General features: G+C 38.8%; 1 protein-coding gene and 1 non-coding gene across 9 annotated transcripts in view; both read right to left on the bottom strand.

Moving 5' to 3' along the window:
* KLHL32 (kelch like family member 32) overlaps positions 1–24,668 on the bottom strand; it is a 210,781-nt gene that overhangs the window by 49,035 nt on the left and 137,078 nt on the right. For 7 of the 8 annotated variants that reach the window (XM_021693407.1, XM_021693401.1, XM_021693405.1 and 4 more), the window contains one exon: positions 20,085–20,811. In XM_021693407.1, the coding sequence (XP_021549082.1) occupies positions 20,085–20,811 (727 nt within the window). Of the gene's footprint in view, positions 1–20,084; positions 20,812–24,668 lie in introns of those variants that run through there. The other variant, XM_044917422.1, reaches the window with a different exon arrangement.
* LOC123325621 lies at positions 8,479–8,609 on the bottom strand. Its single transcript, XR_006540552.1, has one exon. It is a non-coding gene; the product is annotated as a small nucleolar RNA SNORA63 (small nucleolar RNA).

A 24,668-nucleotide genomic window follows, 5' to 3' on the forward strand; every position in this document is an offset into this window, starting at 1 on the left:
AAATGAGTAACATTTGAATAAGTATCACAAAAAAGCAGCCAATTTTTCAATAAAGATCTAAAACTGAGCCAGACTAAAAGTGTTTCCTGTTGAAATTTTTTGAATTCAAAAAGTGTGTACTGTTACAATACAGCCTTAACATTTTTCTCAGTTTGACTCAACTTTAGGCAGGCCTCTTTCTGTCTCTAGGCCCCTGACATCCCTTTTCTTAGAGCACTTACTTTAGAAAATCTGTAAATTCTTTCTCCACCTCCTTGAGATAGGAATCATTTAAGAAGCTTCTTTCAAGTTTTACAACCCAGGAATAACTTTCTCAAAGCCCCAGAAGCCATCCCATTGAAATGTAATCATCACGGAATATAATGTCCCTATCTCCCAGTTTCTATGGAAGAGAGTAGGAGCCTCACTTTGTTGGGTGCCAAACAGCAAACACACATGGCCTAATCACAGAGAAAAACATTTACAAAATCAGGGGTAACTGAATGTGCTCAATACATCACATTGATCAACCTTCCTCCAAAACTCCTTCAGTACTTTTCTCACTGAGAAAAGCTCAGTGTTTAAAAACCCTCCCGCTTCTTCTTCTTCAGAGGAGTTGATTTCAGATTGCCTTCTGGTCTCCCTCCCCTACTGCAATAGTCTTGAACAAAGTCTTCCTTATCTGCTCAACTTTGTCCAGTATACTTTTTGCTTTGACACTTCCAATACTTTGAATAGGTCACCACCATCAATTCCGTGGCCAGGAATCAAGTCAACAAGAATCCAGAGGATTCCTGAACAATCCTTAACTGAGCTGAATAATCAATCAATACTAATGGCAACATAAAGGGAAGGAAGTCTGTCCAGGCCAATCATTACTCTCTCGTGCAACCCCAATAAGGAGATTATTTCTTTCATATAATTGACTATGGCTTTTATTAACTGGAGGGCTTTTTTTTATATATATATTCTCTCTGAAGCCTGCAACTACTTTTAAGATCAATGAAAGCTCTATCTGCAGCGTAAATCCACAAAGGACAGAGAGAAACGAGCTTCCTGCCCTCAAAGAAAGTCTTCTCTGCATTTCTTTTGAATGTCTCATTTTAAAATAAAATCAAAGGAAAAGAAAATACACTTAAGCAAGCTGAGGCTGAAATGCCTATATAGAGTCAGAATGTACACCCAAATAAACACAGAGGTATGTTTGCTTCTTCCTCCCAACCTTCCTTTTCTTTTATCTGATCAAAAATTGAACGTCCAATCATTCTTTCTCAGCATAACTACACAAGAATAATCAAATCTATTGAGACCTCACAAGTCTTCAGGGTTAAAATGATTGCCAAGTGCTTTTGATCTGGGCCATAAACACCAGATTAACATCCAGCTCACCTATAATCATTTCTCCAAATGAGAGGGAGCAGAGGGTAAAGCTCCCACCCATTATTTCAAAGCTTTGATAGTTTCTCTCCTTGTTTTAGAAATATGGGACAGAATTAATATCTACTGCAGTAAACTATCTGTTTATGACACTATTTGAAAATATTTACACTACTAAATGTATCAGACTCTGCCCATTATAGATTAAATGTACAACCAATGGATTAGAATTTAGCTATTACATCCTCTCTCTTAGGCAGGGTGATATCTTGATATCTCTTGGGAGGAACCAGAATTATTATTTACTCTCTTCTACAGATGCATTTGTAATAGTTTCCCCCACCCCTTAATCTGCACACTGTAATTAGATTCCTTACCCTTACACACAAATTTTCACTCACATGACACCATTTAAAAATGAGATACTGGGTTAGTAGGTGGAAGTAAAAATAAAAATCCTAGTTAGTTATTTGGTTGATTACTTCTGGAATGTTAAACCACAGGAGGTGCCTAAAAAACCTAGTGGTGTAACTTTCGACAAGTCAGGATTGCAAGGGAAAAACCTTAGAAATTGGTTCTATTGCTTCCCCCCTTTGAAATAATTTACAAACGATCATATAAATAAAAACCATTTGTTCTCAGTACAAAAAAATAAATTTTAAAAAAGCATCCAAGTTTGCAGCCCACATTTCTTTAGCAGTGTTATTTGCAGAGCTTTATCATTACATTCTCTTCACATAACACTCTTCACTTTTAGATTAATCTGCTGAAATGAGATGCTAAGGATTTGCATACAGATTTGACTATACAAAAATAGATATGGAATTAATAACAGTCTCTATATGTTTTAATTTCTCCTAGACTGGAGTGCCCTTGCCTGCAGCAGTATTCCTGGCTTTGAAAGTCATCAGGCTGATTTGCCTGCTCTGGGTTATGATGCCCACATGCTGCTACACTGTCCCCTGCAATCAAAGCACTTGCAAAGATAGATTCTTTGCCTCCCTCTATCGAGTACATTTTATAGATTGGCAGTTTTGATCTCCCTCCCCCACCCCAGGGGGGGATAATCTGCATCTTAACAGCTTTCTATAGATACATTTGTCATTAAATATGCCATCTCCTATCAGCATCCATTTTTAAAGCCAAGTTTTCCCTAACTTTGAAGTGCCACCGTTGAAGTTAAGACTTTTCAGCCAAAATTGAAAATGAACAACCCTGTCTTATACTTTTGAACTATGACTTTAAGATATACTGCAGGTTCCCCCAAAGTCAAATAAGTCTTTAAAAACTGCCAGAAGGAATGAAAAGTTACCACCATGCTACCAGCAATGAGAAATGCTTTCTATCACCCAGACAAGAATAAAGCATTTTTCTTAAGCTTCCTGTTCCACTCTTCACAAAACGTGGTGACAAATGGATGAATGCATATGGGAGAAAGGATGACAGGTGACTGCCAAACAAGTGACTTTTGTCTCCACTACGGGAATTCACTGACTCCCAAACTCATTGTGCTCAAAAGCAACCAACCACTGGTCAATGCTGACAAGGTCTACATAATAGTGTGTTTAGGAAAACAGCTCTCAATATCCATTCGTCAGGGTAGGTCAAGTCTGGTGGCTCTGCTGTTTTTTTTTTTTTTTTGAGGACAGACAATACATCTGTTGATAGACAGTCCTATACTACCTTCTTTAGTAAAAACCTGTGTATGGAATACAGCGCTAGTACACTTTGAAGGATGGAGCGGGGTGCAAAGAACCGAACGTGTCCAGGCTCTCAGGGAAGACACTCTGGGCTGGAACTCTGCCAGCCAATTCAGGATTGTGGAAAACCATCTCATGTTCTCGGCAGCTTTCCTGGAGGCCTGCAGTGGCCAGCTGTATGCTAGGCTCAGGGGCGGGCTTCAGGACAGGCTGTGGCATCACCCCGCACAGGCTCCTTTACGACTCTGTCCTTGCGGGAGCATTTAACACAGCCCCGCTCAGGTTCCTTATAAGCAAACGAGAGATGACAGCATCTCTCTTCCAGGTTTTAGAAAACCTAGAGTGCAGAGCATTAGAAGTGACCCATAGAGGAAGTTTACTACAGTACTATACTAGTTTATCTATGGAAATTTTTTACCATTTCCATAAAAAGTACAAATGAGCATGTATGGGATATTAAAAATATAACAAATCTAACAAAGTATAGAATTTTGAATTAATGAATGAATTTTGTAGTCTGAATTAGATTTCTTATTTTTTTCTAATAACTAGAATTACTGGCTGGTTTATAAGGTATCGAAGGCTTTTTTCTTTAATAGTTTAAAGCTTCTCCTCCATAAGAATGCTCTCTAATTCTCAAAAAACTAAAACTTAATACTTACTGTCTAATTATCAAAAGAATTATTGGCATTAGGTGTGAGTTACACTAGTCATTTTTTTAAAAGATTTTATTTACCTATTTGACAGAGACAGACATAGCGAGAGCAGGAACACAAGCAGGGGGATTGGGAGAGGGAGAAGCAGGCTTCCCGCTGAGCAGGGAGCCTAATGCGGGGCTCGATCCCAGGACCCTGGGATCATGACCTGAGCTGAAGGCAGACGCTTAACGACTAAGCCACTCAGGCGCCCCCACATTAGTCATTTTTTAAATAAAGCCAAACTCATGACTAGTCCTCAATAAAAAGGACATCATGGGAATATTTACAATAAATAAAATTCACAATAAAAAATAAACTTTTTCATTATCTATTTTTACACATTTAGACTGTCCATATTTTTAATGTTTATAATACTACATAAACAATTAAAGCCAGGACTCCTTCTTCTGAATTAGCATCTTGAATAGAAACATACTTAATCCATGCATTAAATTAAAACTATTATCCATATTATTTCTGTCACACTTGAGGAGACCACACAAATGGATGGGTAATTAATAGACTCAAAATCTGTAAAGAAAGTCTCAGATTTACAGAATACCTATAAAGAAAGGGTGATGCACTTGAAAATGTAAATTTATAAATTATATTTATGTCACCTAGAGTGAACAGATACAAACTTGTGATGCAAAACATGTAAAGAATGCGCCATGTGTTATTTGAAATAAGTGCAATGATAAATGAAGGTAAAATCCACCACAATGCAGATATCATCTGCCCTTTAAAATCTCAATAAAATTCTCTCTCCCATTCCTCATTCTATAGAAAGCTGAAATCCTGCCTCCAAAGATTTCTGCAAATTCCAAGCAGGGTTAAGCTCTCAAGGTCACCTCTACCTGTCTCTAGAGTCCTGGCTTGCTGCATTCTTATTGGATCTTTTATCTCCCTCCTGCCATCAACCAAATTCTTCAGCCATTGCCCATTTCCATGATGTAGCTTTAAACTTCTCTCCTCTTGGGAACAAAGAAAATGACATATTTCCCATATTCTTAGGTAAAGTAATTCAGCTCCCTCCTTATTCTACCTCTTTTTAGATCCATCTGGTCAGACACAAATGGATCACTTAAACAAAGGCTGTTCTCTCCACAAAAAGGAAGACTTTATGTGGCTCAACTCTGTGCCCTGAGAAAAGTGGCCAGTTAAACAATTAGAAAAAATCAAATGGTCATTGATCTAAGTCTCCAGGTATGATTATTCTTCAGTGTATCTTTGACTTTCAGTCGGAATTCTTTTTACAATGTAAGCATCTGTTTTTGAGCCCTTTGTTGGAGCGATAAACAACTGGATTGTACGGTTTTGTGGGAAAAGCATGGTTTTCAAAAACCAGAGACAAAAGAGATCAAATTCCGACTTTGTCAAATACCAGCTGTGTGATCTATGAACATCATATAACACCTTTAAGCCTCATCTAGTGAGCAGCAATGTGAGGGTAAACAAAGTGCTACTTTGTCAGAATAAAGGGAAGTCTGTTTAGAATGAAACCTTTGTTAATTATTTTGGAGAATATAGGTGATCTGATTGCTTTCTTCAAGCCATTTAGCTCTTTTATTTTTAATTTTTATTTTATTTATTTAGCCATTTGGCTCTTTTTTTATTTTTTTGTTTTTTCCTATTAATTAATTAATTAATTAATTTATTTATTTATTTATTTGATGTAGTGTTTCATGATTCATTGTTTGCGGATAACACCCAGTGCTCCATTTGGCTCTTTTAAAAGCATTGTAGAATGGTCATTTCTATTTGGCTTCATCTCAGTACACTACTGTAGTGGTTTTGTTTTAACCTTTTTCAGATGGGGAATAGTAAAGGTTGGGGCAGAAGTGAAAAGAAAGGAGCAAAAAGTAACTGCTGGAGACAGCTGGTTGTAAGAATCTAAAGCAACAAAGATTTCATTCTTAGGGGGCACTCCAGGTCACTAAGAACTTTTAAGTGGACATGCCACATTATCAAGCTCCACACCTCTAGCAGGCAGGTGGCTTCCTCACAAGGTGGCTGCCTCCAGGGGCAACAAACAGACATTCTCTCATGGACTTACCTGAGGAACACACTTTGTTCTCCCTCAAGCAAACCTTAAGCCCTTGACACTCACCTAACCCAACAAGCTGAACCCCTTCCAATAGGGTCCTTTGGACTATTCACAGCCTAAAAACCTTCCATCTTGAGTGAATCCAAGGATCTGCCCTCTCCAATTCTTTGGTGAGTACCACTAAAAAAAATAGGACAGAAATTTACAACCTGGGCCACCACAATTTTGCTGTCTCCAACCTCAGTATGAGCTCTGACACTTAATTTTTAAAAACATGTCGGTTCTCTCTGCTTTCTCTCAGAGGCTTTTTTCTTCCCCAAGGCCACCTCCCTCAGACCCTCTACCTAGTCCTGAACATATATAGCACAACCTCAACAGACAACCCTGTCTCTCATTTGACTCCATGGACAAGGAACCTCCTCAGGTTCCTGACCCTCACTGGGGAGCTTACCTAGGTCCACATCTAGCATTGTCTCCTGCCCTCCAGGCTTAGTGCTTGATGGGTCTCCCCTTCTCTGGCCCAAGACTAAACCCCTCCCCAAATCCCCCCTGACTGTTTGAGACCCTATGCCTATTGTCATTCTGGTGTCCCGTGGGCTTAGCACCATTCTTTGTACCTAGGAGGATGCTCTCAGCCTTTACCAACCAAAGAATGCCTCAAATGCCTCACCTTCAATTTTGCTCTCTCCTTTCCCTTATCTACCAATTTGTTTAATGAACTTGCATCCTTTAAAAAAGTTCCCTCCTTTGACTCTGATTTCCTCCTCCAGCTACTCTCTCCTCTCTCAGCCAAACTTCCACCTTTTTCTTTCCTTCCTACTCTCCTTTTTTCTTCCTAAAGCCAAAATGCTATTTATTAATTTATAATGAAAAAATGTGGCTGTCACATGGGCTGAAGTATGTGTGTACCTAGAAACAGCACATCCTCTCCTGGTAGGCAAAGCATAATAATCAGAAAGTTGTCTGTAAGCTGGGATTCAGGGAGCGAAGTTTAGATGGTATCCAGGCTTCTAGCCTATACCTGCACTTTCTACTTCCTCACCTTTTTTTCACACCCTAAACCACTGCATTCTCACTTCTACTTTCTTCCACTCCCCTATAGCTACTTTCACTGAAGTTACCAAGGGGTTCCTGATCAAAAATGGCAGAGAAAATAAATATTCTGGACCTTGATGTCTCAGCAGTATTGGACATCTCTCACCATGCCCTTTCCTTTTTGGTTTTGATTTCCTTTAACTCTCCTCCTCCAACCTTGCCCATCCCATATTCTCAGGCTCCTTCCTCAGACCCCCCCTCCCCACACCTACCCCCCTCCCCGCACCCTCCTTGCTAATAGTTCCCAAACTTCCGCGTTGGCCCCTTTCCAGTCCACCTCCTGCCCATCTGTCTCCTTCCACTCTCCACTGCCTCATCTCATCTCACCTGACTTGCTGTGAGCCCCTCCTCTCTGATATTTGCTCTGAAAAACAAGAAAGGGTCCTGTCTCTGAGTCTGAGGGCCACGGTTTTGAGGAAGTCCTAGCCAGTGAAGGGTGGCTGAGGAGGCTACAGTGGAGGGGGGTGTGGAAGGACACTAATGTAGGGTGCAGAGAGGGGTTGGGGAGCTGAGTGGATCCCATACCAAGCCCTCCTGTCAACTGGCCTCTTCCCACAGGGTTCAGCTGCCCGGGCACAGGCACAGACAAAATGGACCATGGGGTTTGTCCAAGAGCAAGTGCTTGCTAGAGGGCAGGAGAATTATTGAAATGATTGGACTGTGAAGCCCACTCATGAGGACAGGGAGGAGTTAATGAGTACATGGGAAGCAGCCAGAGGACCTAAGGCCAAGTTAGGATGAAGGTGCTATGAACCTTTGTGAAACCCATATGAAGTGCTCCTTGCTTTGCACTACTGTCCCTGGGAAAGACTTTGACCCTCACATGTATCACACAGGATACTATAATCATCTGTTGAAGAGTTTGTTCCCTCTACCATACTGTGAGTCCCAATTCAGGACATATGTCTTACTCTTCTTTGTCACTCCACACTAGCCTGGAAGAAGACTAAGGGAGGTTAGGAAACTTGCTCAGCATCTCCTGGGTGGTGAGAAGCGGAGCAAGTTTCACATGTTCTGTGACCTCAGGATACCACAAGCCAGCCTCCACTGCACTCCCTGTTAATTACCAGTGTTTTGTATGTAATTTTTTAGATGCAAGTAAAATAATATTTACCAGATAGAGAAAAGCTAAGGCCACGGCATTTAAAAAATGTTTATGAAATTTTACATTGTTCTAATTTTAATGAATACTGGAAAAGCCAAAGTCCCTCTAGTAGGTTTGAATAAATTAAAGTTATTTAAAATGGGGCAATGCAAGCTTCATATAAATTTAATCAAGATGAAAATAAACATATCTTCTAAGGAGTTAAAGAAGCTTTAACAAATGTTCTTTCATTAATGAAATATCTGGGTTTTTTTTTTTAAAGATTTTATTTATTTATTTGACAGAGAGAGACACAGCGAGAGAGGGAATACAAGCAGGGGGAGTGGGAGAGGGAGAAGTAGACTCCCCGCTGAGCAGGGAGCCCGATGTGGGGCTCAATCCCAGGACCCTGGGATCATGACCTGAGCCGAAGGCAGACGCTTGCTTAATGACTGAGCCACCCAGGCGCCCCTCAAGTCAGTGTTTTACTTGGTAAACATGTCTGAGACCATGCATCCCTGGCTGCTAAGCACCATGGCGGACAGGGCTAGAAAGGTAACAGCTTTATTTTGAGCAGGGGGCAAAGACAAGGCAGCACTTTACAGCTACATTGTAACTAGATCCTGCATTCATTAATGAAATATCTGAAAAGTTCTTTGATTGTCAGCTCCTAGAGGGTAGGAAGTGTGTTTGCTGAATTAATCTCATTTATCTATGAACCAGCACAAGACTTAATAAGGATGTAGCATTCACCAAGAAAATCAAGAAAGCACTAAATACTGCTTTTGAATAAATGTAGTACCATTTGTCTTTTTTTTTTATAATTTTAAAGCACTAATTTTGTGGTTAGCTCCCATTATTTTGGTGCCATTTGACAAAAATGAAAAGGTAAGTTATTCTGCAAGATGAGCTCAGGATTAATTTTCACTCACAAAAACGCATCTTTTTAGTAGTTCACAAACAATATCTCACAATGGAGAGCATACCTTTTAAAGCACAACTGCAGGATATTTAATGCTTCTTTTGCTTCAGTATTGTGAATTTCAAGTAGAAATGATGTGGAGCATTTGTGAATTGGGTCACAGTGTCAAATGCTACAGGAGCCTGTAAAATTTGACTATCTCTAACATCTTAAATTAAATGCTAATGGGCATATCCATACAGCCTGATTTTCTGAATTCATCTCTGCTTGTCTCATTTTAAAAACCATGGACATGTTTCAAGGTGTCCTGACCCCAAAATGGACAGAGAAAAGGGAGGGAGTATGCAGAGGCAGTGAACATGCCAGAAATATTGAATCTCTAAAGAAACATTCACTTTGTGTTTTATGGAACAGAAATAAGCTCCTAAAATCCACATTCTAAAATCTTTACTTCCTTCACCTCAGGCAAAGCTTGCAAACTACCAGAAGTATGCCAATGACCCAAGTCCCCATCAATTAAATTGGAAATACTTGATTACTTGGTAAAGGATAAGGAATAGCCTCAAATATTTTTATTTGCAACAACAAAGCTGGGTAACACTTCTAAATCAATAATAGGGTGACATATACCTGCCTTGTTTTTTTTAAGGGGGCCATTAGCAAATCTAGTACCCCTCCCCATCCATGGTTAGATTCATAATTGATTTATTATAAGCTGGTCCTGAGGAAAGAGGCAGACTACTGAAGGTATTAGAAATGTCACTGGTGATTTCCTTTTCTTTCCAATTAAAGGTATTGTACTGTACACAGGGAAGTGAGTTTTTCATCTCAAGTACACAGTAGGGAGAAACAAACCTGAGAAAGTTGTGATTGTTTTCATTAAGTATGGTTAACACAGGCAGCATACATTAGTGCAAAAGAAGAACAAAGAAAATGTATTTCCTTTCACAGTGGGGGAAAAAACAAAGTGATAGAGCAATAAGATCTATAATAAGTTGATACATTTAATAAAATGGAAAAGGAAACATACAGACCTCTGTATTGAAAGAGAAATCAGCTTGATACCAGAAAGATCTAGCCAGTCTAGGATAGGCTTCTGTGTTTTTCTAAGGCCTCACTAAAGAAGAGGTTAAGTAGTCATATCTTTAAGAATATGTAAGGGAAACTGCAGCATTTTTTTTTGAAGCTAGTTTTATAGTAAGAAAATAGAAAATATTTCTTAAAAGATTTATGAGAAATTCACATAAAATTTAGAAATGCAGGGCGCCTGGGTGGCTCAGTTGGTTAAGCGACTGCCTTCGGCTCAGGTCATGATCCTGGAGTCCCCGGATCGAGTCCCGCATCGGGCTCCCTGCTCAGCGGGGAGTCTGCTTCTCCCTCTGACCCTCCCCCCTCTCATGTTCTCTCTATCTCATTCTCTCTCTCAAATAAATAAAAAAAAAATTAGAAATGCAAAGCAAATTTGGGAATGCATTAACAACAAATGAAAACTAAATGAATCAATGGAAGGAATGTAAGTTGGAAGAGAATATAAATTACATTGATTTTATTAACCCATTATTGTTTTGTTGCCCAAGGCAAGCACAGATCTGTTCCTTCTATTAGCAAAGGCTTATTTGTACCCAAGTTTGAAATTTCTTCAGCAAAACCAACAAGACATAGTCCTGGTGGTTGTTTTCTTAAATATTGAAATACATATTTAAACAAAAGATAAATGAAGTTTTTATCTAAATATATCTGCATATACAAATGTTCACACTCATATCTAATGTTTATTTGGTATGTAAGACCAGCAATTTATTGGATCCATCTCATTTGTCCTCTTCGTTAATCCAATTCTTAACTTCATTCATTAATTATGGAGCACTTAAATCCTGACATGAGCTACGTTTCTTTTTTTTTTTTTTTTTTTTAAAGATTTTATTTATTTATTTGAGAGAGAGAATGAGATAGAGAGAGCATGAGAGGGAGGAGGGGCAGAGGGAGAAGCAGACCCCCCGCTGAGCAGGGAGCCCGATGCGGGACTCGATCCTGGGACTCCAGGATCATGACCTGAGCCGAAAGCAGTCGCTTAACCAACTGAGCCACCCAGGCGCCCATGAGCTACGTTTCTTTAATGAAAATCAATGAATTGTCAATAATTGAGGCATTATTCTGAGAAGCCAAGACTATGGCTATCTCCCTGGTTATTGAGGACAGCAGAAGGAAAAATGGGCAGAATACAAATGAATTTAATTTAAATGCAAGGGAGAATTTTGTCAGAGCAGATGTTAAACAACTAGAGAAGATTATTGAAGAAAGCTGAGAAGTCCTCAAGATTTACCTAAAGGTGATTGCTTCTCCCACTTATATCAATGGATAAATAATCCAGACAGAAAATCAATAAGGGAACAGTGTCTTTCAATGACACATTAAACCAGATGGACTTAACAGATATATACAAAACATTCCAACCCAAAACAGCAGAATATAAAATATTTTCAAGTGCACATGGGACATTCCCCAAGAGAGATCACATGTTAGGCAACAAAACAAGTCTCAATAAATTTAAGAAGATTAAAACCATATCAAGTGCCTTTTCTGACCATAAATGTACAAAACTAGAAATCAATTAGAAGAAGAAAAAATGGAAAAAACACAAACACATGAAGGCTAAACAACATGCTATTAAATGAACAAAAAATGGGCCAACGAAGAAATCAAAGAGGAAATGAAATAATACACGGAGACAAATGAAAATGAAAACACAATGGTCGAAAATCTTTGGGATGCAGCAAAAGCAGATCTAAGAGGGAAGTTTACAGTGATACAGGTGTACCTCAAGTAACAGAAAATTTCAAATAAACAACTTAACCTTACACCTAAAAGCACTAGAAAGATAAGAAGAAACAAAGCCCAAGGTTAGTAGAAAGAAGAAAAAAATAAAGTTCAGAGTGAAAGTAACTGAAACAGAGAATAAAAAAACAACAGACAAGATCAGTGGAACCAGGAGATGGTTCTTCTAAAAGATAAACAAAACTGATAAACCTTTAGACTGACTCATCAAGAAGAGAAGAGGACTCAAAGAAATAAAATCAGAAATGAACATGGAGAAGTAACAACAAACATCACCAAAATACAAAGAATTGAACAATTATGAAAAATTTTAAGATTTTATATATTTATATATAAATATATATTTATATATTTGAGACAGAGAGAGAGATAGCGTGAGTGGGGGGTAGTGGCAGGAGGTAGGAAGAGGAAGAGGGAAAGAATCCCAAGCAGACCCTGTGTTGAGCATGGAGCCTAATGCAGGGCTCAATCTCAAAACCCTGAGATCATGACCTGAGCCAAAACCAAGAGTTGGAAGCTTAACCAACTGAGCCACCCAGGCACCCCATCTATGAAAAATTTTATGTCCACAAATTGAACAAACTAGAAAAAAACTGATAAATTCCTAGAAACATATAATCTTCCAAAACTGAATCCAGGAAGAAATGGAAAATCCAAACAGACAAATTACTAGTAACGAAATTGAACTGGTTATCAAAAACTCCCAACAAACAAAAGTCTAGGACCAGACAGCTTCACAGGTGAATTCTACCAAACATTTAAAGAAGAGTTTATACCTATTCTTCTCAAACTATTCCAAAAAATAGAAGAGGAAGGGAAGCTTCCAAATTCATTCTGTGAGGCTAGCATCACCCAAACCAGATGAAAACACTACAAAAAAAATAAAACTGCAGGCCAATATCCCTGATGAACATAGATGTAAAATTCCTCAACAAAAGATGAGCAAACTAAATCTAACAATACATTGGGATCATTCACCATAATCAAGTGGGATTTATTCTGGGATGACAGTTCAATATCCACAAATCAATCAACATGATACATCACATTAACAAAACAAAAAATAAAAACTGTATGATCAGGACTTCTGAAGAAGATGGCAGAGCAGGAGGAACCTAAGCTCACCTTGTCTTGCAGATACAACTAGATAACAACCACCTCAGCATAAATAACACAAAATATGACCCTAAGATGGCAGAACAGACTCTCCACAACTAAATGTAGAGAAGAGGCTACATCAAAGAGGGTAAGAAGGGCAGAGGTGCAGTCAAGAGCTAAACGGACCTCTAGGACTGTCAGCAGCCCACAGAGGGGAAAGAAAAGACTCTCACACCAGGAAGCCTACACAGGGAAGATGAATCCCCATAGCATTTGTTTTTGAAAAGCAGAGGGGACAAAATTCACAAGATCTTACAATCAGAGGGGTTTAAAACCTGGAACTTTAAAAAATCAGCAGGCTTGTGGGCTGGGAGGGTGAGAGGAAACTGATTCCCCACCTTTAAAGAGAAAGCACAACAAACAGTCCCACATAGATACAGCATAGAAGCAGCAGTTTGAAAAACACCTGGGACATACAGGAGGGTAATTTGTTTATTAATCTCAGAGTGCATGCTGGAGGGAGAGGGATCACTGGGAGATTTTTCCAGGAAGAAAATAGCTGGTGGACACCATTTCCCTCCCCCACCCCAGCCTAGATACATGGACACCTGCTGGAACCAGCACAGCACCTAACTTGCTAAAAGCACCCACCCCGTGTTGTCTTGCAGACACACCCCCCACCAGCCAGGCCTCAGCTCCAGATCCCCTCCCACAGCAGAACCACACAAACCTTGCTAACACCACTTGACCTGCCCCTGAATGCGTCTCTGGGTCGATCTCCTCCATCCCTGGCCTGCCTTGGCGGAGGCAGCTGCAAGTCCCCTCTCATCAACACAAACCTTGCTGGCACCACACACCCCATCCCCACATTCTCCTGCAGTTCAGTGATACTACATCTCTGGCAAATACCTGGTCTGACTCAACTTAATCCAAAGGCGGCCCCACCCTGGCTCACTAACAACGCAAGGACCAAGCCCTGACCGCAATAGGCAAAGAGAGCCATTGCAGATGACTGGACGAAAGGCAAATGCAGCTCAACCACAAGAGCAGGGTATACACAATACACATTCAAGACACCCCTGACGTGCCAGGTTCTGGTGAAGAGCAGACATTGCACTGCAGGGCACTACAGGACATGTTCTTCATAAGGCCACTACTTTCAAGAGCAGCAGATGTAGCTGACTTTTCTCACACATAGAAACAGACACGAGAGTTACACAAAATGAGGAGACAGGAGAATATGTACAAAATGAAAGAACAGGACAAAATCACAGCAAAAGATATAAACAAAACAGAGATAAGTAATATGTCTGAGAGAATTTAAAGTAATGGTCCTAAAAATACTCACTTGACTAGAGAAAAAAGAAGAGGAGCTCAGTGAGACCCTTAACAAAGAGATAGGAAACAATAAAAAGAACCCACCAGAGATAAAGGACTTGATAACTGAAATTAAATGTATACTAGATGGAATAAATAGTACACTAGAGGAAGCAGAAGAACAGATCAGTGACCTAAAGGACTGAATAATGGAAAACAATCAAGCTGAACAGGAGAGAAAAAAATAATAATAAATGAAAATAGACTTAGGCAACTAAGATACCATGAAGCATAATAACATTCATATTATAGGGATCCCAGAAGGAGAAGAGGGAGAAAAGGGGGCAGAGAATTTATTTGAAGAAATATTAGCTGAAAACTTCCTGAATCTGGGGAAGAAAAGAGAAATCCAGATCCAGGAGCCACAGAGAGCCCCCAACAAATTCAACCCAAGGAGGTACACACCAAGACACATAGTAATTAAAATGGCAGAAAGTAGTAATAAACAGAGAATTTTAAAAGCAGCAAGAGAAAAGAAAATGGTTACATACAAGGGAAATGCCACAGGGCTATCAGCTGATTTTTCAGCACAAACTTTGCAGGTCAGAAGGGAGTGGCATGATATATTCAGAGTGCTGAAGGGAAAAAACCCTGAAGGCAAGAATATTCTGTCCAGTAAGGCTATCATTCAGAATAGAAAGATATATAAAGAGTTTCCCAGACAAACAAAAGTTAAAGGAACTCATGACTACTAAACCAGCCCTACAAGAAATGTGAAAGAGGACTTTTTGAGGGGAAAGGAAAGAGCATAAGTAAGAGTAAGAAAAGCAGGAAACACAAAAGCAGTAAAATTGATTATATCTATAAAAATCAGTCAAGGAGGGGGTGCCTGGGTGGCTCAGTCAGTTAAGCCTCCGACTCTTGATTTCAGCTCAGGTCATGATCTCAGGGTCCTATCAGGGTCCCCACTCAGCAGAGAGTCTGTTTGTCTCCCTCTCCCTCTGCCCCTCCCGTCCCACTTGCACACACACACTCTCTCTTTCAAATAAGTAAATAAATCTTTTAAAAAAATCAGTCAAGATGGGGCGCCTGTGTGGTACAGTTGGTTAACTGTCTGACTCTTGGTTTTGGCTCAGGTCCGATCTTAGGGTCCCGAGATCAAGCCCTGGGTCAGGCTCCCAGCTTGAGATGGAGTCTGCTTCACATTCTCTCTCCGTCTGCCCCTCCTGCTTGTGTTCTCTGTCTCTCTCTCTAAAATAAATAAATAAATCTTTTTAAAAAATCAGTCAAGGGATTCACAGAATAAAAGGATGTGAAGTATGACACCATATACATACCTAAAACATGGAGGGGGTGGTAAAAAAATACATTCAAATTTAAGTGACCATCAACTTAATATAGACTGCTGTATGCATAAGATGTTATATATGTACCTAATAGTAACCACAAATCAAAAACCAGGGAGAGTTATGAAAAAAACAAAGAGAAAGGAATCCAAGTATATCACTAAAGAAAGTCAATGAACCATGAGAGAAGAGAGCAAGAAAAGATAGGAATAGAGAAGAACTATAAGCACAACCATAAAACAAGTCACAAAATGTCAGTAAGTACATGCCTATCAATTATTACTTTGAATGTAAATGCACTAAACACTCTAATCAAAAGACAAAGGGTGACAGAATGGATAAAAAAGCAAGACCCATCAATATGCAGCCTACAAAAGATTCATTTAAGACTTAAAGACACATGCAGATGGAAAGTAAAGGGATGGAAAAGCATTTATCATGCAAATGGAAGTAAAAAAGAAAGCCAGGGTAGCAATACTTATATCAAACAAAACAGACTTTCAAAAAAGACTGTATGTAATAAGAGACAAAGAAGGACACTATATAATCATAAAGGAAATAATTCAATAAGAAGATATAACAATCGTAAATATTTATGCACCCTACAGGGGAGCACCTAAATACATAAAGCAGCTAATAACAAACATAAGGGAAGTAATCAATAGTAATACAAAATAGTAGGGGACTTTGTAGTAATACAAAATAGTAAGCCCCACACTTACATCAATGGATAGATCATTCAAACATAAAATCAACAAGGAACAGTGGCTTTGAATGACACATTGGACCAGATGGATCCAACAGATACATTCAGAACATTCCACCATGAAACAGCAGAATACACATTCTTTTCTATTGCACATGGAACATCCTCTACAACAGATCCCACATTAGGCCACAAAAAAAGTATCAACAAATTCAAAAAGACAAGTCATACCACACATCTTTTCTGATCCCAACACTATGAAACTAGAAATCAATCATGAGAAAAAAACCTGGAAAGAACACAAATACATGGAGGTTAAATAACATGATGTAAACAATGAATGGGTCACCTAAGGCATCAAAGAGGAAATCCAAAAATACTTGGAGATAAATGAAAATTGTAACACAATGGTCCAAAATCTTTGGGATATAGCAAAAGCTGTTCTAAGAGGGACATTTATAGTAACACAGACCTACCTCAAGAAGCAAGGAAAATCTCAAATAAGCAACCTAACCTTATACCTAAAGGAGCTAGAAAAAGATGACTAAAAAATTAAATAAATAAATAAATAAATAGCCAGTAGAAACAAGGAAATAACACAGACTAGAGCAGAAATAAATGAAACAGGAACTATAACAAAACAAAAAAGAGCAAAAAAAACCCACAGTAGAACAGATCAATGAAACCAGGAGCTGGTGCTTTGTAATGATTAAACCTTTAGCCAGACTCATCAAAAAGAAAAAAAAAGAGAGAGAGGACTCAAATCCAAAAATGAAAGAGGAAAAGTAACAACCAACAGTACAGAAATACAAAGCATTATAAGAGAATATTATGAAAAATTATATGCCAACAAATTGGACAACCTAGAAGAACTGGATAAATTCCTAGAATCATATAACTTCCCAAAACTGAATCAGGAAGAAATAGAATATTTGAACAGATGGATTACTAGCAGTGAAATTAAATCAGTAATCTGAAAACTCCCAAAAACAAAAGTCCAGACCAGAGAGCTTCACAGGTGAATTCTACCAAACATTTAAAGAAGAGTTAATACCTATTCTTCTCAAACTATTCCAAAAAATAGAAGAGGAAGGGAAGCCTCCAAATTCATTCTATGAGGCCAGTGTTACCCTGATACCAAAACCAGATAAAGACACAGGGCAATATCTCTGATGAAACACAGATGCAAAAATCCTCAACAAAAGATTAGCAAACCAAATCCAACAACACATTAAAAAAATAATTCACCACGATCAAGTGGGATTTATTCCTGGGATGCAAGAGTGGTTCAATATTCACAAATTTATCAACATGATACATCACATCAATAAGAGAAAGAATAAAAACCATATGATCATTTCAATAGATGCAGAAAAACCATTTAACAAAGTACATCATACTCATGATAAAAAACCCTAAACAAAGTAGGATTAGGTGGAACATACCTCAACATAGTAAAGGCCCATATATGACAAACCCACAGCTAACATCATACTTAAAGGGATAAAAAATGAGAGAGCTTTTCCTCTAAGATTAGGAACAAGACATGGATGTCCACTCTCTCACTACTTTTATTCAACGTAGTACTGGAAGTCCTGGCCGCAGCAACCAGACCAGGAAAAAAAAAATGAAAGGCATCCAAATTTGTAAAGAAAAAGTAAAATTTTCACTGTTTGCAAATGAAATCATACTATATACAGAAAATCCTAAAGACTCAACCAAAAAAACCTACTAAAACTGACAAATGAATACAGTGAAGTTACAGAACACAAAATCAATATATGAAAATTTGTTGAATTTCTATACACTAATAAGTAGCAGAAAGAGAAATTAAGAAAACAATCCCATTTATAATTGTGCCAAAAAGAATAAAATACCTACAAATAATTTTTTTAATGTTTTATATATTTATTCATGAGAGTCAGAGAGAGAGAGAGAGAGAGGCAGAGGCAGAGGGAGAAGCAGGCTCCCCGCTGAGCAGGGAGCCTGATGCGGGACTTGATCCCGGGACCCTGGGATCATGACCTGAGCCGAAGGCAGACACTTAACCATCTGAGCCACCCAGGCGCCCTACCTACAAATAAATTTAACCAAGAAAGTGAAAGACTTGTACTCTAAAAATTATAAAACATTGATGAAGGAGGGTCACCTAGGTGGCTCAGTTGATTAAGCATCTACCTTCAGCTCAGGTCATGATCTCAGGGTCCTGGGATTGAGCCCTGCATTGGGCTCCCTGCTCCGTGGGAAGTCTGCTTCTCCCTCTCCCTCTGCAGCTCCTCCTGCTTGTGCTCTCTCTCTCTCTCTCTCAGATAAACAAATAAAATCCTTAAAAAAAAATACAACTACCATACGATCCGGTAATTCCACTATGGGGTATTTATCCAGAATACAGAAACACTAATTTGAAAAGACTTATGCACCCCTATATTTATTGCAGTATTATTTCCAACAGCAAAATTATGGAAGCAGCCCAAGTGTCCACTGATATATGAATGGATAAAGAAGATATCCATAACAGAATATTACTCAGCCATAAAAAAAAGAATGAGGTCTCGCCATGTGTGACAACATAAATGGACCTAGAGGGTATTATGTTAAGTAAAATAAGTCAGAAAAAGACAAATACTATATAATTTCACTTATGGGTGGAGCCTAAAAAAACAAAACAAATGAACAAGCAAACAAAAAACACCAGAAAGAGAATCATAAATACAGAGAACACACTATACTGGTGCTTGCCAGTGGGGAGGTAGGTAGGGGGATGGGTGAAATACATGAAAGGGATTAAGACACAGAGACTTAAAAAAAAAAAGTGATTGTGTCTTCTAAGTACAAACATCTCAAAGTTACTCTTAGTATTTAAATTATCTGATTTTCCTATTTTTCTTTGTCCTTGACATGGAAATTCAACAAGTGCCATCTGGGTTACAAAATGAGTATCCTCCAACTGAGAGAAGATGGAACTTTCTTCCCCAATAGGCAACCCTTTCAAAGGACAGGTTAGGTCTTTTCAAGAATTGGATTGGAAAATATAGGTTGATAATGTGATGTTGATAATTTCTGCCTCAGAGACTTCTTCTGTACCAGTGAAAAGGTAGCCATGAGGGGTGTACAGCAGTGTGTGGTATGAATGAAATAAGACTGGCAATGAGTGGAATACTGCTGAAATTGGGTCATGGGTACACAGAGTTCATTATACTAGCCTCTTTTTTCATAATCAAAAGGCTTTAAAAAAACTGAAGAAAACGTAAACTAAAATAATAAGTACCCCCAAATAATCAGTAATAATGGGAGAGTAAGCAAGAATAAGGAATTTAGGTTGTCAGGTGTAACTACAATCCACAGATAATACAAGAACATTATTTTAGTCAATAACTTAAATCCCTTCCTTCCATGAACAGCATGGCTCCTACCTGGTATATATACCCATTGTTATACCCATCAAAATGGATTTCTTGGGTTTTTACTTTGCCTGCCCTGTCTTCGATGAAACATCTCCTAGTCAAGCAGCCCAGGATGATTTAAAAAAAAAAAAGTGAAGAACCTGGATAAACCACAAGGTGTGTAAAACAATTCATGAGTATCAAAAACGGACAATCTAAACAATAGAAGGTTTGGTATAGAAAAAGGATGTGATGGGCCATTAATTTCCACCTTATACTTTAATCACTCAGAAAGTCACAGAAAGGTCAATTACTTCCAATTAACATTGCTCTCTATAGAGCTGGTGCCCAATAAATGAATGTTAATTAGCTAACATGGCATCCTTGGTTCAGTGGTTCAATTATACATAGCCATGACTACCAAAGCTCGACTTTTAAATTTATGCCACAGCAAAAGTGTTTTTTTGATAAATCCAACATTATGAGGCATGTTCTACCTGATATCCAAAGAAGACCATCAGCCACATATCCAGCATGACATGAAAGGGATCGGTCAAAGGACTGCACAAAAGTCCATTTGTTCTTCTTGGGGCAATATCGCTCAACTGTAGGCAGAACCTGGCGCAGTTCATTTCTACCCCCAACCGCATAGAGGTATTCATCCATGGCACCCAGCACAAAATGCTCCCGGCAGTTTTTCATGGGTGCTATCTCGGCCCAGGAATTACTACGGGGGTCATAGCGACAGGCAGTCCTCACGGCACACGTCCGGCCACTAGCATGCTCAACTTCTCCGCCCGCTACAAACAGAAAGTCCCCCATGACTGCCACACAATGGTGGCTCCTTCCCATGGGCATGGGAGCCAGCTCACTCCAGTTGGCAATGGCAGCTATGAGAGCATTCTCCTGGTCAACGGGATTGAAGTACCGAAGTTCCTTGACTTTACAGACCTCACGCTTTTTCCCGCCAATGATATACAGAGTGTCTGACTGGAACCGCGGTTTGGTCCTGCGAGTTTGCCAAACGGGCTGCGCATAGATGCTCTGGTGGTATTCCAGGGCCTCATTGACAAGAGCTGTTGCAGTTTCACTTGCCTGGACGAGGGGGTGGGACAGGGCAACTGTATGCAGAGTATCCACGTCCATCAGGCCGAAGCGGATATACTGCAGGAGCTCATCCATGTACTGGTAATGGCAGTTGTGTTCCAACCACCTCACGGCTAGCTGAAACAGAGGGAGGGGGATGGGAGAATACAAAGGTAAGAAAGAGAGCCAAAGCAACGGTGTGCAGGCAGGTCACCTTGTATTCTTTCAGACACCTTATAATACATCTTTTTTTCTTACAAATAGTGTAACAGTAGAATATCTTGATACTCAGCTGAGGAATCTTTTTTTCCTGCATCCGCAGAGACACAAACGAACTCAAGTATTGTTGTAGAGGTCATGAGCAATGTTAAGCAACGCTGACAGAGACTTAAGGTAGCACTTGGAGTGAACAATAATCACTTTTCAAAGAATGAGAGTACTGTTGTGAAACAACCTGTTCCCTTGTTTCATGCCGAGGAGGCTTGGTACACCCCAGGAATATCAACGATGAGCAGTGTCGCCCCAGTACAAGCAATGCATGTCAACCCATGAGCCAAGATGCTGTATCAATACAAGGAACGTAAGACAATATGTGATCATCTGAGACCACGGGGTGTACTTGAGAGAGAATCAATATGACACTAATAGAACGATTTAGAAAGAAAAAGGACTTTTTTTCCCTGCCCCTCTGGTAGGCCTATCAGTCAGGAAGCAAGAGAAGAAAAAGAAAGATTGTAACCCATCAATTTTATTTTTATTTCCCAATTAGTTTTCATCTTGGAGACAGTTGTTGTTTGCACATGTAAGATGCTGGCAATTTGTTAAAGCCATTTTCACAGAAACAGGATACAGAGGAGATGATCTTTGTATTAGGGACACAACAGCAGGTTGTAATCTTAACCTTTTTGTTTAGGTTTAGACCCCTCTCAAGAAGGAAAGGAGAAAGAACTCTGGGCTAAAGACAAATAGAATTTCTAAAAACTAAAGCAGGAGCACAAAGTCATGAATAATAAAATTGTACAGTGATTTAGAAAATACCATCAACAAAAAAACAATTCATGTTACGGCACACGTGATAGAGTTTAATTAATGTGACTTAATATTTAAGTTTGGTGCAAACCTTCCTACATACCAACATGAAGTATATCTAATATCTCCAGTCAACATATTCAATATAAATTATCCTTAGCAGCACCTATATTAAGCTAGATCTCCTAGACAATATAAATGTGGATGTGAAGGAACTAGCATGAAAAGGTAAAGTAATAATTAGAATACTAAATAATTGTGTTGTGTTTTATTTGTGACCAATGGAATTGGGGTTCTGAGCTCCCCTTTTCAGCTAATATAGATCATTAGGGGAAAAGTCTACAGAGGGAGGGAGAAGGCAATGTAGTGCTCTTGGACCATTACTCTTAGGCAAACATGAGCTGGGTTTTCATCTGGATAAAAAGGATCACAAAACTCTCTGAAGCACTAGATGATTTCATTTGAGTTTCATACAGAGTTTCTGTATTCATTTGACAAATGGCTCCAAAAGGCAAGGCATATTTGGGGCTTTTCTTTTTAGCTTTCTGAATGAAGAGAATGTAGGAAATGAATTCACTTCCAATATATACTAAATTGCATCTCTTAATGAATTACGTAGTGAAGAGAAATGGAAAAAAAAAAAAATGCCAAGTAAGCCTACCATTGCCAAGGAGGCAGACACCATGGACAGCAGATGAGTGACACTCTCCAACTCCTTTTCTAGAAACTAGCATTTAAAAAAAAAAATTAAATAGGATACCCACCTGATGAAAAAATGTTTCTGTGTATGGTCACCATGAGCAATAATCAAAGATATTGGAGAAGAAAAACATCACTCATCAATCACCAGGTTTCTGCCAGAAGTAGAGTTCCCATAGGCAACATCCTGGTTTTTATCCACCCTAATTTTAGAAATTTCAAGGGATGGGGTTCCAATTATTTCCCTGGGGAGATAATTCAACAATTTAACAAATGATCTTCCATTCTTCTCCCACAGAGCTTTCGAAAGTTCCCAGGGATAAAGTCATCCCATTCAAGGTCATTTCTCATGCAGCAGGTAAAATTTTCTGAAACTTAATCTTCGATATTGCTCATAATTTAATTGAGTAGTTCCAGCTGATATTGCTTTGTCCTGTAACAAATTTCTCAGCATCCTTACTTCCTAATATTTCTGCATCTTTCATATGGACACTACAGGAAACAGCATAAGAGAAACATCAGATAAATATCCATGTCTCCATAGCCTCTTCTTATAGCATAGTGCTGCCCATTTAATTATTTTTCTCTTTCCTCATAAATCAGTTCTTCCTATGTCATAATCAATCTTCTAGCCCATCTCTTAACACTCTCCAGTTTATTTTTGTTTTTCTGGCAAACAGTGGCACTTACTGCATGAAAAGCACACAGGCCACAACTAGGTTCTGCCTTTAAGAAAATCTCTAACAAATCAAACCAGCAATGGAACAGTGACCACTGTGATCTATCACTGATTAATTTCTGACTTTCTGTCTACTATTAGGCCTATGTCACATCTATCATGATGTTTTTTATGTTCAATTTCCCCAATACTATGCACTACAGAATGCTTTGTGCACACACATTTAGTTCATATTCTCTGGGATAATTTTTATCTTATTTCTTGCCAGTATTTCTAATTTCTTGCAGATTTCATGTAATTTGCACACTTTTTATCATTTTAAGTATTTTCAGACTATGCAAGTCATTCACAGTTGTTGGGTTTATCTTTTCTCCAGATCAAAGGTAAATGTAATTTACAACTGTTCTGCCACCAACCTCAAAGCAATCTCAGCTAGAATTAGTGTGATTCACAGATTTAAATCCAGTGCTTCCCAAACCTAGCATGCGCACAAATTAACTGGGGTTTCTGGTCAAGATGCAGATTCTGATTCAGTAAGTAGGGAGAGAAAGATAGGGGGTTTGCATTTCTAACAATCTAAAGATGATGCATATGCTGCTGGTCCATGGGCCACACTTTGAGTCAGAAGGCTCTAGACAGATTCCTAACCATGAAACAGTGAATCTCTGTCTTATTAGAATAAAGTCTGTAGTTTCAAAACTAAGGCTTAAATCAAATGAAGTCTAAGTAGGATGCTGTAGTAAAAATATAGGACACTTAAGACTTAGTATTAAAGGTAAAATAGTATATTTCCTATATGGTAAGATACAGGTAAGATCTTACTATGGGTAAAACAGCATATTTTGAGACCTTGGTTCTATAAGGTCTATGAATCAACAGCTGGTTCCAATAGCATATCATGAGTCATATAAACACTCTGTGCAGTTCTGCTTTCACAATAATAAATAAATGTTAAAGAGTACAACGACATGGATGGAGCCAGAGAGTATTATGCTAAGTGAAATAAGTCAGTGAGAAAGACAAATACCATACTATTTCACTCGTAAGTGGAATTTCAGAAACAAAACAAAAGAGCAAAAGGGAAAAGAAAAGAGAGAGAGACAAACCAAGAAACAGACTCTTAACTATAGAGAACAAACTGACGGTTACCGGAGGGGAGGTGGGTAGGGGGATGGGGAAAATAGGTGATGGGGATTAAGGAGTGCACTTGTTGCAATGAACACCAGGTATTGTACGGAATTGTTGAATCACTACATTGTACACCTGAAACTAATATGACACTGTATGTTAGCTAACTGGAATTTCAATAAAAACTTGAAAAAAAGAGTTATTGTACTCTGTTTTTACTTTCATAAAAATGTAAAAGAGAAAACCACTGAAAGAATGGATAACTTTTATTTATCCAAAAAAATGAAAGAAATGGCAAAGAAATTTCAAAACAATGAACTACCTCAAAATCACTTCTACACTGTGAACCCCACAAAGCCATGCTGAATTAAGGGCAAGGTGGTAGAGGAAATCCTGGGGCCCATTTAAGGGGTTTAGAGAATATTGTAAGCAGAAGGCTGATTCATCACTGGGGCATCAT

Source organism: Neomonachus schauinslandi, chromosome 8, assembly GCF_002201575.2.
Source record: "Neomonachus schauinslandi chromosome 8, ASM220157v2, whole genome shotgun sequence".
Taxonomy (NCBI): domain Eukaryota; kingdom Metazoa; phylum Chordata; class Mammalia; order Carnivora; family Phocidae; genus Neomonachus; species Neomonachus schauinslandi.